The following is a 13054-nucleotide window of genomic DNA, read 5'->3' as shown; positions in this document are numbered from 1 at the left end:
TCTGTTGCCTTCAGTTCTTGGAAATAAATTGTAATTATTTTACATTCTTTTCTGACAAACCATTTTGATGTGGCTGTATCAAAATAGATGAGTTGGAATGGTCAAGTTGAAGAGGCTGTGTAAAAATGGCCAATTTCATCTGCTGCTAATGAAGAGAATGTGGTAGAGAGAAATAAATAAGATGAATTCTGTATAGTAGTAATTTTAGGAAGTGAGATGCAATCAGGGAGGAGCGAATAGGAAAGTTCAACTGTGTTGGTAATTTTTGTTAAGCTGCATGTTGGGTACATAGTTATTACATGATCTTCATACCTTATAGTAACAAGAGTTCTGGTGAAAAAAAAATCCATACAGTCTTGGATTTTCATCAAGTTTGATGTATTGGTGATTTTTCAATAACTTTCCTTTGAATAAGCAATTATTAGCAATATTGGTAGTACTCAGAAAAGAGTTGAATTTTTTCCAGTGAGAAAGCTGAACATTTGTTGTTGACATCTTTATTAGAAAATATTTTCACAATAACTAGTAAAAATATATTGGTTAGCTAGCATATGACTTGGGGGGCTTATCTCCTTTCCTTAGGTTAGTATATTGTTCTTCAGCATATTAATTGATTATGTTGCACTTAATATTTTGCATTTACGATTACTGATTTTTTACCCCAAATATTTGAATATATTATTAATAAAACTCTAATATCCTCATGGTAAAATATCTAGATATTATAAACAGTATTGAATAGCAATGTTTATAATTTAATATTAACAAGGGTATGTTATATTTAACAGAAAAAAAATTTGATTGGAATGAGCCCAGAAAGCCTCCTGTGCCACTGAGAACTGATCATCCAGTCATGGGAATACGAAGCGAAAAAAATTTTATAAACACAAATGCAGCCAATGTCATTCTGGGAGTGACTAAGAAGCCTAAACCAATTTATGTTGACAAAAGAACTGGAGATAAGCATGATCTTGAAACTTCAGGACTATTTCCAAAATACATCAATAAAAAGGTAACCTTATATTACTGGACCTAAAATTCAAATAATTTAAGAATGATGTTCATAATGATCATCTATATTATCACTAACAGTGCTCTCACTGGGAAAATTATCTAGACTGCCAATTATCATTCCTCTGAAGTCTGTGCTTGATCCAAATTATATGTGATGAAATTATGAAGAATTTGGAAAGAATAACACCATGTTGCCTAGTAGAGGAAAACTCAGGTTGTTCCCTTAATTTCAATTATTAATATATTTACCAATTCTAACAGTCTCTGAAAGATGTTAATTTTTAGTGAGGTAGAAATTTCATGAAAAGCATAGTCATTACTATGAATCATTACTAAGAAATAGCTTTTCAGAAAGTCCTAAGGGACACCTGGGTGGTTCAGTTGGCTAAGCATCTGACTCTCGATTTTGGCTCAGGTCATGATCTCATGGCTCCTGAGTTCATGAACTCTCTTGGGATTCTTTCTTTCCCTTTCTGCCCCTCCCCTGCTTGTACTCTTTCTCTCACTCTCTCAAAATAAGTAAATAAACTTAAAAAAAAAATAAAGTCCTAAGATTTAGTCATTAGGCTGCAGGATCTTGGTAGCAGAATGAGGAAAAATGAAGAGGAAAATAATTTTAGAGCCATCTCTCCTATTAGTGTACAATTTCAGCTTGAATGTGCTTGGAGTAAAGGAGACCTTGAAAGTACTATACAATAATCTAGTCCTTTGGGGACCTTCATCTCTATCTGAAAAGGTGCTCATCGTAGAGGCATACAATTTCATTGGTGAAAATTATAGGAGCCTGAGTTCATTTAAATATAGAAGACCTTTAAAATTTGAAAAGCTTACAAAAATACCTTATACAAAACCTATTTCACTTTGTATACTTACAGAGTACAACATTGCTTAGAACACACATAGGAAAATATGAGTGCACAATCCTAAAGAATAGTAATATATAATAATGAGTCATGGCAAAAAAAAAAAAAAAAGAAGAAAGGAAGGACAGAAGGAAGAAAGGAAGGAAGAGGAAAAATAGAAAAGAAATTGCAACGAAATTGCAAAGAAATTGTATGAAGGGCTTGCACTGAGGTAGTCCAATGATCTACCATGATAAATCCAATGCCTGTTCAAAGCTGAAACAGGAACTTCGAGGCTGTCATCAGAGCACACCACCTATTCTCTGAGAAACTCTTACCACTCCGTAAGCTAAGACGCTTCTGGAAGACCTCAGCAGGTATCGAGGGGTTGGCAGCACATGCTCATGAAGTTATGTCAGACTTCTTTGAGTAATTCCTCCTTCTGTGTCCTGGAGGCTGCCCATATTCCTTGTCCCATGGGGTGTGGAAAAGCAGAAATTTCAGTCTCCTGGCTGACTCTTCAGAGCCATTTCCAAGCCATTATTTCTCCACGATGACATAAAAACCCTTCTCCTTTGCTGGTTATGCCACCAGTGACCACTTTGTGCCCTTCCTTCTGACTGCCTTCTGCCTCAGCTGTCCACTTCAATGCATCTTCTTCCCTGAACGGAAAATTGAGAGTATTCCACATGGAGACAGAAAAATGTGAAGTTAATCTACCTGTGCTTGTTTACCAAGCCATGCAAATGCTCTGCACCGATGGTGTTGCTGGCCAAGCCTTCAGGGCTCATGAAGGACTTCTCAACTTACTTCCCACTGATCAGAGTTCAGTTTTAAAAATCTGTGAATGATAAGTGAGATAGTAAGTCTTTTGAAGGTAAATGCCATTTTTTAAAGTGTATTTATTTATTTTGAGAGAGAGAGAGAGGGAGAGAGAGAGAGGCAGGGAGGGGAAGAGAGGAGGAGGGAGAGAGAATCCCATGCAGGCTCCGCACTGTCAGCACAGAGCCCAATGCAGGGCCCGAACTCACAAACCAGGAGATCATGAGCTGAGAGGAAACCAAGAGTCAGACGCTTAACCGAATGAGCCACCCAGGCTCCCTGGGCAATGCCAGTTTTTAAAAAGTGAGTGAACCTCATGTTTTAGGTCCAAATGAGAAACCATTTATGAAAACAAACCTAGGTATACAGCAATAGTAGTAAGACAGTGTTTCCAGTTCTCCCTCTGTGATCTTTAAGAAGTCATTAGATTTATCCCAGGATTGTAGTGAGGGTTGAATGATATAAAACCTGGCAAGCACTTGACACAATATCTGGCACCTAATAAAAGTTCAATAGAGAATGGCTATTATTAATTATTAACATTAGTGTTATGCATTAGCCCTCAGTGACCCAGCACACGGGAGCATTTCAGATCACTGAAGCTTTTACCCATTTGTGAGATAGCTCTTTTTCCTAAAATGTCTTACCTTATTCCCTTTATTAAACAGAATATGCCAAAAATAATTTTGTGATGACTCAGAATCATTATTATGAACATCAGGATCTGTACCGAGCTTTAATGAGGTGTTGCCCTAAGTGTTTCCGGAAATGAATTGGACTGTTTACCACTGCACTAATTTACCAGAATGCTATGGTCTTAGAATTTATTTGTATAGTGTTTTGCAACTTTCCAGAACACATTTATAGCTAGGATTTCTACCCCCTTTTTTTTTTAGCCAGGGTGGGTTAAGTTATGCTTTGATGACAGACAATCCCCAATTTCAGCAGCTAAAAACCAACTAAATTTTATTGTTTGCTTACACTCCATGTCCACTGAGAGTTGGCAGCTCTGCTTCTTGGGTTTAAAAGATGAGAATCAACAAGTTCCCAATGAGAAAAGAGAAAATAAAATTGAATTTTGTCAATTTTCCATGTTCTGAGCAAAGGCTTTAAATCTGTAACATTTCTTTGTCTCTCAATCACTAGTTGGTATGTATACATATGTAAGTTGCATTCAGGATATTGATTTTTTTTTCTGAAAAATCCTTATAAGGATTACGGTGTCACACCTGAGTATATATGTAAGCGAAATGAGGAAGTAAAGAAAGCCCAAGAAGAATATGATAAATATATCCAGGAAAACCTTAGGAAAGCAGCTATGAAAAGGCTGTCTGATGAAGAAAGGGAGGCAGTTCTTCAGGTAAGTATCCTGTAATTTATATTCATATGTAACACTTTAGAACATCTCTGAAAGAAAGGTCCATTGTCAATGATTCTTAAAGCCTGCACCTTGACTCTAAAATCAGAATGCTTTCATTTGGTTATGGTGACAGCTACGTGCAGCACACTGGGTTCTTTGGGGAGAGCAAAAGTTGTAATATAAGAATTATTGAATAATGTTTTGTTTCCAATTTTGTGAGCTATTGTTTTTCCTGGGATAGTTAGTGTCGTAAGGAAGCCCACCTTCTCCTTCAATGAACATGCAGAAGTAAGGCAAAAAAGCATTTTTATTTTCATTCTCATGTCCCTGAATTTTTCAAAAATAATATCCATAAAATAGATATTTTTCACTAGATGGAGCTCTAGAATAATTGAAACAGTTCCTAGACCAAATTTTTTTTTCTTTCCTGTAAACCAAATGTCCAAATTTTAAAATAACCAGCTGTGAGGTTTTTAATATATTTTCCTTATTTTGAATACAGTAGACATAAAGATATATGACCTTATGTGTTTAGTGCAAGACTTTTAACTGAAGCATTTAAAATATTGAGAGATGTGAGCAGGGTTGCTCCATATCTTAGGAGATTATTTATTAAGCACCTAATTGTTCTCTTCTAAAGTCATGCTATCTTGGGGCACCTGGGTAGGTCAGTTAGTTAAGCGTCTGACTTCGACTCAGGTCATGATCTTGCGGTTTGTGAGTTTGAGACCCGCGTCAGGCTCTGTAATGACAGCTCAGAGCCTGGAGCCTGCTTCGAATTCTGTGTCTCCCTCTCTCTCTCTGCTCCTCTCCTGTTCATGCTCGCTCTCTCTCTCTCTCAAAAATAAATAAACATGGAAAAAAATTTAAACTAAATAAGTAAATAAATAAAGTCATGCTATCTCTTCTAGAGGTAAAAATAGTACTTTATTCTTTGTTTTGTTAGTTTTGAAAGATTTCTACAAATACATTTCTAATGACCTTTTAAAAACATAAAAAAAATTTTCCTACATTAACTTCTGTTGAAAATGGATTTGTATGCTGTTATAAATTCTTAACATTTTATCAATGTCATAATAGTAAACATTTACTAAATTCCTGCTTTACATATAGTATCATGCTAAGCCTCATGGATGATAAAAAGGGCATGAGATAAAATTCTACTATAGGTAATGTTGTAATATAATAAGAGGTGATATGTATATATGTAGCTGTGTGTGTGTGTGTGTGTGTGTGTGTGTGTGTGTGTAGAAATCATAAGTTTTATTAGGTTCCACGACAGAGTATCTATCCACTGAAATATGTAGGTACATGTCTTTATCTGGGCCTTCAACTGCACAAGAAGAGGCTATTCCAGACAGCAGAAGCGGTCTAAAGGCAAGGACAGTGTCTCTTTGTTGACAGCCTTTGTTGAGTACCTTACTCAGTACCCAGTATAAACACAGATGTTTAACACAGGTGTGCTAGAAAGAAGAAAGGAAGAAGGTAGGCAAGAAGACTGGAAGACAGGGAGCTGGGACTTTGCATGTCATTTTCACAAAGACTACTGGTTTTTGGTCCATTCTCTCTCTCTCTTTCTTTTTCTCTCTTTCTCTTTCTCCTTCTCCAACCCCATCTCTCCGTAGTTCAGATTCTATCATCTTTAGAAAGTACATGCTTTTGTGAAAGTCAGGTTTTTATATCTAACAAATGCTGGAAAATAGGAAAAGGCACCAATAGATAGATCATCCGGACAGAAAATCAATAAGAAAACCTTAGCCTTAAACAACATTTATTAGACCAGATGGACTTAACAGATATATACAGAACATTCCATCCAAAAGCACCAGAATATACATTCTTCTCAAGTGCACATGGAACATTTTTCAGGATAGACCATATCTTATGCCATAAAACAAGTTTCAGTAAATTTAAGAAGATTGAAATCATATCAAGCATCTTTTCCAACCACAATGGTATAAAAGTAGAATCAATTACAAGATGAAAACTAGAAAAATAACACACTTATGGAGATTGAATAATATGCTAATGAACAACTAATGGATCAATAAAGAAATCAAAGGAGAAATAAAAAATACTTTCAGACAAATGAACATAGAAATACAACTAAAATATATGGGATGGCAGTCTAAGAGGGAACTTTATAACAATAACAATCTCAAATAAGCCATCTAACTTTATACCTAAGCTAGAAAAGAACAAACTAGAAAAAGAAGAACTAGAAAAAGAAGAACAAAATAAACTCAAAGTTCTAGAAGGAAGGAAATAATAAAGATCAGAGTGGAAATAAATGAAATAGAAACTAAAAAGACTAGAAAAGATCAATTAAATTAAGAACAGTTTCTCTAAAAAGATAGATTAACCTTTAGTTAGATTCACTAAGATAAAAAGAGGACTTGGGGCGACTGGGTGGCTCAGTCAGTTAAGCATCCGACTTCGGCTCAGGTCACAATCTAGCGGTCTATGAGTTCAAGCCCCGCGTCGGGCTCTGGGCTGATGGCTCAGAGCCTGGAGCCTGCTTCTGATTCTGTGTCTCCCTCTCTCTCTGCCCCTCCCCGTTCATGCTCTGTCTCTCTCTGTCTCAAAAATAAATAAACGTTAAAAAAAAATTTTTAAAAAAAGAAAAAAAAGAGGACTTAAATAAATAAAATCAGAAATGAAAGAGAAAAAGTTACAACTGATGCCACAGAAGTACAAATGATCATAAAAGACTACTATGAACAGTTCTATGCCAACATTTTGGGCAACCTAGAAGAAATGGATGAATTGCTAAAAACATACAGTCTTTAAAGACTGAATCATGAAGAAGTAGACAATCTGCATAGACCAAGTGCTAGTAAGTAGATTTAATCAGTAATCAGAAAACTCCCAACAAATAAAAGTCCAGGGCCAGATGGCTTCACTGGTGAATTCTACCAAACATTCAAAGATTTAACATCTATCCTCCTCAAACTCTTCCAAAACATCAAAGATGAAGGAATGCTTCCAAATTCATTTTATAAGGCCAGGATTACCCTGATACCAAAACCAGACAAGAACACCACACACAGTCACAAATCATAGACCAATATCCCTGTTGAACATAGATGCAAGAAACCTCAACAAAATATTAGCAAATCAATTTCAATAATATATCAAAAGTATCATTTACCATGATCAAGTGAGATTTATTTCAGGGATGAAAAGTTGGTTCAATACCTGCAAATCAATCAACATGATAGACCATATTAATAAAATGAAGGATAAAAACCATATGATTATTTCAATAGATGCATAAAAAGTATTTGACAAAATTCACCATCAATTTAATTGTAAAAATTCTCAATGAAGTAGGTATAGATGGAATGTACTTCAGCATAATAAAGGCCATGTATGACAAGACCACATGCTGAACAGTGAAAAGACAAGGATGCTCACTCTCACCACTTTCATTCAACAGAGCATTGGAAGTCCTAGACAGAGCGATTAGGCAGGGAAAAGAAATAAAAGCCATCCAAACTGGAAAAGAAGTAAAACCCACTAATTATGGATGACATGATTTTTCCTCCAAAAATCTGTTAGAACTAATAAATGAATTTAGTAAAGTTGCACAGCACAAAATCAAGATCTGTTTTGTTTTTATATACTAACAACAAACTTTCAGAAACAGAAATTAAGAAAATAATTCCATTTACAATCACAATAAAAAGAATACAATACCTAGGAATAAATTTAACCAAGGAAATGAAAGATCTTTGCACTGAGAACTTGTAAGACACTGATGAAAGAAATTGAAGAAGACAAAATAAATTGAAAGGTATTTCATGCTCATGGATTGAAAGAATTAATATTGTTAAAATGTCTATATTACTCAAAGCAATCTAGAGATTCAATGCAATCCCTATCAAAATTTCAAAGAACAAAGTTGGAAGAATCACACTCCCTGATTTCAAACCGTATTATTAGGATATAGTCAAAACAGTATGGTATGGGCATGAAAACAGACACATAGATCAATGGAACAGAATAGAGAGCCCAGAAATAAGTCCATGCATATATGGTCAATTAATTTATGACAAAGGGGGCAAGGATATACAATGAAAAAAGGACAATCTCTCTTAAAAGAGTGTTGGGAAAACTGGACAGCCACATGCAAAAGAATGAAACTAGACCATTATCTTTCACCATATGGAAAAATTAACTCAACAAAGATTAAAGATTTGAACATAAGACCTGAAGCCATAAAACTCCTAGAAGAAAATATAGGTAGTAATTTCCTTGATATCAGTCTTGTCAATGATTTTTTTGGATCTGACTCTAAAGGCAAGGGCAACAAAAGCAGAAATGAGCAGCTGGGACTACATCAAACTAGAAAGCTTCTGCACAGGGAGGGAAATCATCAACAAAATGAAAAGGCAACCTCCTGAATGGGAGAAGATATTTGCAAATCGTATATCTGGTAAGAGGTCAATATCCAGAATATATAAAGAACTCATAGAACTCAACAACAACAGTAACAACAACAACTAAAACCCAAACAATCCAATTAAAAAATGGGCAGAGGATCTGAATAGATACGTTCCCAAAGAAGACATGCAAATGGCCAACTGGTACATGAAAAGATGCCCGACATCACTAATCATCAGGGAAATGCAAAGTAAAAACCACAATTAAATATTGCCTCACATCTGTCAGAATGACTATTACCAAAAAGACAATGAAAAGTGTTGATGATGATGTAGAGAAAAGGGAAACCTCATGCCATGTTGGAGGGAATGTAAATTGGTGCAGTTACTATAGAAAACATTACGGAGGTTATTCAAAATTTAAAAATAAGACTATCAAATGATTCAGTGATTCCACTTCTGGGTATTTATCCAAAGAAACTGAAAACACTAAGTAGAAAAGATATATACCCCCCCTATATTCACTGCAGTATTATTTACAATAGCCAAGATATAAAAGCAATCTAATTGTCCATATGTGTGTGTGTTATGCTAAGTGAAATAAATCACACAGAAAAAGACATACTATATGATTTCACTTACATGTGGAATCTAAAAAACAAAACAAAACAAAACTCATAAGAGTGGTGGTTGCCAGAAGGTAATGCGGTTGGGGGTGGGTGAAATGGGTGATGGGAATCAAGAGATACAAATTTCCAGTTATAAAATAAATAAGTATGAGGATGTAATGTACAGCATGATGACTATAGTCAGTAATATTGTGTAACACGTTTGAAAGTTGCTAAAAGAGTAAATGTTAAAAGTCTTCAGCACAAGAAAACATATTTTGTAACTTTCTACAGTGACAGGGTAGCTAGACTCATATAGTTGTATGTTCTTGAGTCAGCCACATTCTGCTCATTCTTCATAAAATAATAGTCTCACTATACCTGCAAGGGGTCATCTAGTCTAATGATTCCACACTTCTCATTTTACAGATGAGGATATAAAATGCAAATATATTGAGTTTTGTTATCTATTCATTCATTTGAACACCTACCACGTTCCAGGCACTGTATCCAGGCCAGGGGGTACTATTTGAGCAAGGCAACTGCAATCTTTACTGACAGTGAACTTAGAGTTTGGTTTACATTTGCCCTTGGTCACAAAATTATCGAGTAGCTAAAAAGGGACTAAAACCTACATCAACCACTTCATAGGTCAGTGTTTCCCCACTACGTCATACACACATGCATAGGAAGTAACAAAAGGAAGCTCTGTCAGTCGGAGATCCAACAGGAAATACAAGGGACCTTCAGGATTCAGGATTCTGAATTTATGAAGGAACTATTTACAGAAGTGAAGCAGGGCTAAGGGAGCAAACAAAAAACACCGAAGCACCTCAGGACTGAGGACAGTGGGAATCCATCACCACCCTAGGCTTAACAGCAAAGGCAAGAAAGTGTTACCAGAGCATGATGAGATCTGGAGCCTGGAAGAGGGGCCACCTATCAGGATTGCAATTACAGACAGATGAGCCAGAACTAGCGTCCAGATAGTCAAGGGAGAGGAAGAAGAAATGCCCCAACCTCTCTCTCCTCCCACCAGTGCTGATTCCAGAGGCTGGAGGGCAAAAGAGCTGGAGGTATTGTGGGGAGCCTGCCCACAAGAATGAACCCTGACTCCCACCCCACAACACCATGGCGCTCATCACAGAGCAGGACAAGAAGGTGGAGAATGGATGGGGGTGTTGTGGGCACAAAAGAAACATGGAACCAGAGCCACTTATTTATTTTATGACTGCTTCTTCCTAGTTGAAGTTTTCCCCAAATTAATGATAAAAAAAATGGAAGAAAGAAAAATTAATAAAAAAAATCACTATTGCTGCAATGAATAAAAGATGTTTTAGATGCAGTAACAAAAGTAAGTTTTAAAAACAGCAAAGAGGCTATTTCAATATAATATGAAATATGAGTTACATCTAGTTCCCATCTCTGGCTGTTGACTTTGATCCAAACATTTTTGTACACACTGGAAGATAAAGCAAACTATCCTTTAAAAGATAAAGGCTACAGAGAAACAGTGTAGCTGCTGTGACCACAAGTAATGTGGAAATATCACTCAAGTAGCTAGAAAAACCTTTGATATTTGAAAGTGTATAAATGCATGGATTTCCTCTCTGCAGTAGACACCCCTGTGGAGCACTGTGGAAACATATTTTTCATTTCATAATAAAAGACTATGAAAAAAGAATTCTGAGGTCATCTTTTTGGAATACATCTCATACACTATTAAGGACTATACACTAACCCATCCCCCTCTTTTTAAAATTTAACCTGGATATCTTCCCTGTATCTTTTCTTTAAACCCTTTATCTAGACTCACTCAATGAGGTTCAAAATCCGTTGCCCTTTCCCCCAGCCAACCTATTCTAGTTCTCATCATCATTTTAACCTAAGCATAGAAATAAGCCATTGACATTTTATTATCCCCCAAAAGTTTTTACAAGATTAAATTTGTACTATGAGGGCTTATTATGCAGGTGTGATTATAAGGCACTTCTAATCTTTTCCAAAACCTAAATATATAGCCATGGATTTCAAGGACTGTATTTTCAAGACAATATCTTAAATTCTATGTTCAGTTTGACTGTTTTTGTGTAGATAAAATGATTTGTGCATCAATAGTAAATAATAGAAAGTGTTAATTTTTCAAATTTCAGAGCACGAATTCGATTAGAGGTTTTGGCCCATTTTGTCAATGAGATCTCTAGTGCACTGTCATAAGGGACTATGCAGAGATGAAATTACCTTTATTGCTCCTAAAAGATCCCTAATTTTGAATTCATAGATTACTGAGAATATAAAGCATTAACTCATTAACTACATTATTGAATTAGCATGTGTGTTACATTTAATGACATCTCAGTCATTTCTAGTATACATTAATGGGAAGTATAGATCTTTTGACTATATGAAGAGTTCTTTATAATACATGGAAAAAATACATCAAAGATCATCTCTTGTTAAATTGAGTTTTGGCATTTATGCAATTCCATTTAATCCCATATAAGCAAACATGCCATGCAAGCCCAAATCAAGCCTTTTCATGAATGAAGATAATGGCTTAAAAAAAAAGTTAAAGAAAAAAAACCTAAAATTTTTACAATAAACAATTTCCTATTCAAAAATATGTTTTGCCTGGTGAGGAGGTGTGGGGGTGGGGGTGGATATCACTTTTAAATTGTTTTTACCAAAACATTTGCTATGAGTTTAGTTTCATACTGCTTGTAACTCTGCACATTCATAGTTGATGGTAAAAACAAGTACAGTAACATTAAAAACAGAGCAAATAAATACTCCCTCTGGGAATTGAACACACAATCGAGGACAGGACTTGGCCTCTGTATAATATGTTTTGTTACTTAGCCAAGTGTTTGATAAATACTTATCATCCTGTAACGTTATCTTCCTCTGTTTTCTTTACCAATTTGCATTTTTCTTCACTAGTATACTTTTTTTTTTTTTTTACCATCGACATTACTTTTGCAGCTACTTTAGTATTTACGGTGTTCGTCACATTTTCAGGGGCTGAAGAAGAACTGGGAAGAGGTACATAAGGAGTTCCAGTCCCTCTCTGTGTTCATCGATTCCATACCGAAGAAGATTCGCAAGCAGAAGCTGGAAGAAAAAATGAAGCAGCTGGAACATGACATCGGTGTCATTGAAAAGCACAGAATTATTTACATTGCCAATAAGTAATAACGGATTTCTAAAATAGAGTCATTTTCACATAGGAAAAAGCCCGCTGGAAAACATAAACATGAAACTTTGCTTTTCAAAGAGGAAAATACTCTGAAAGAGAATAAAAATAGTTTTTACCGAAATGCTTAGGCAATGTTTAAAGGATAATTGAATTATTCTACTTACATGAGGGAAAATTCTGTTTTTACCAGCGTTAGGTTTTCTAAGCATGAAGTTTGATGTTGCGTGTTCCAACTTGTAGTATAATCCATTATTATTATGTACTTGTTTCACATAAATATTAATTTCCGGGCCCCAAAGAATAAAGCCAGCACTAGGAACTTCCGATTTTTTCTACACTGCACGATACAAAGAACACAACATTAAAAACTTAAGTATTTTGAAGTGGAAATAGTGGCATATGCTTTCTTGCTTCTCCGGTGTTCTTGGCATATTTTTTCAGAACCGCCCACGTTTAGCAGTGTATATTCTCAGATAGCCTATGTCATTTCCAACCATTCCCAACTGCAAATATTTTCAATGTCTATAATGCTATATATGCCGAAGGGCTTATATTTCAAGGAAGAAAAATGAAGAAGGCAGCATAAAATCAAGAACACAATTTACAAAATGCATCACTGAGGATAATCAAAGAGAATAACTCTTCCAAGCATACCAACTTTTAAAAACTTTGCTATTCACTGTAAGTGCTTTACTCCATAATTCATTATATGTGTTGCACTGAAATGGGATGTTGCTTTTTCTTTTTGGTCCTATGTATCTATTTTTTTGAATTATAATGTTTCTATTTGTAAGATTAATTTATTAAGCAATAAATTTATGTGAGTA

At 35.3% G+C, this 13054-nt stretch overlaps 1 protein-coding gene across 3 annotated transcripts in view; it reads left to right on the top strand.

The window, feature by feature from the left end:
* The window catches only part of ENKUR (enkurin, TRPC channel interacting protein), a 24689-nt gene extending 11635 nt beyond the window's left edge, over positions 1-13054 (top strand). For 2 of the 3 annotated variants that reach the window (XM_007081298.3, XM_007081299.3), the window contains exons 3-5: positions 789-1012; positions 3892-4038; positions 12050-12617. In XM_007081298.3, coding sequence (XP_007081360.1) covers positions 789-1012; positions 3892-4038; positions 12050-12223 — 545 coding nt within the window. In that variant the 3' untranslated portion in view covers positions 12224-12617. Of the gene's footprint in view, positions 1-788; positions 1013-3891; positions 4039-12049 lie in introns of all 3 variants that reach the window. The other variant, XM_042991250.1, reaches the window with a different exon arrangement.

This window comes from Panthera tigris, chromosome B4 (genome assembly GCF_018350195.1).
Source record: "Panthera tigris isolate Pti1 chromosome B4, P.tigris_Pti1_mat1.1, whole genome shotgun sequence".
NCBI classification, from domain to species: Eukaryota; Metazoa; Chordata; class Mammalia; order Carnivora; family Felidae; genus Panthera; species Panthera tigris.
The sequence above is the reverse complement of the archived record's forward strand: the minus strand, read 5'-3'. Positions and strand labels throughout refer to the sequence as shown.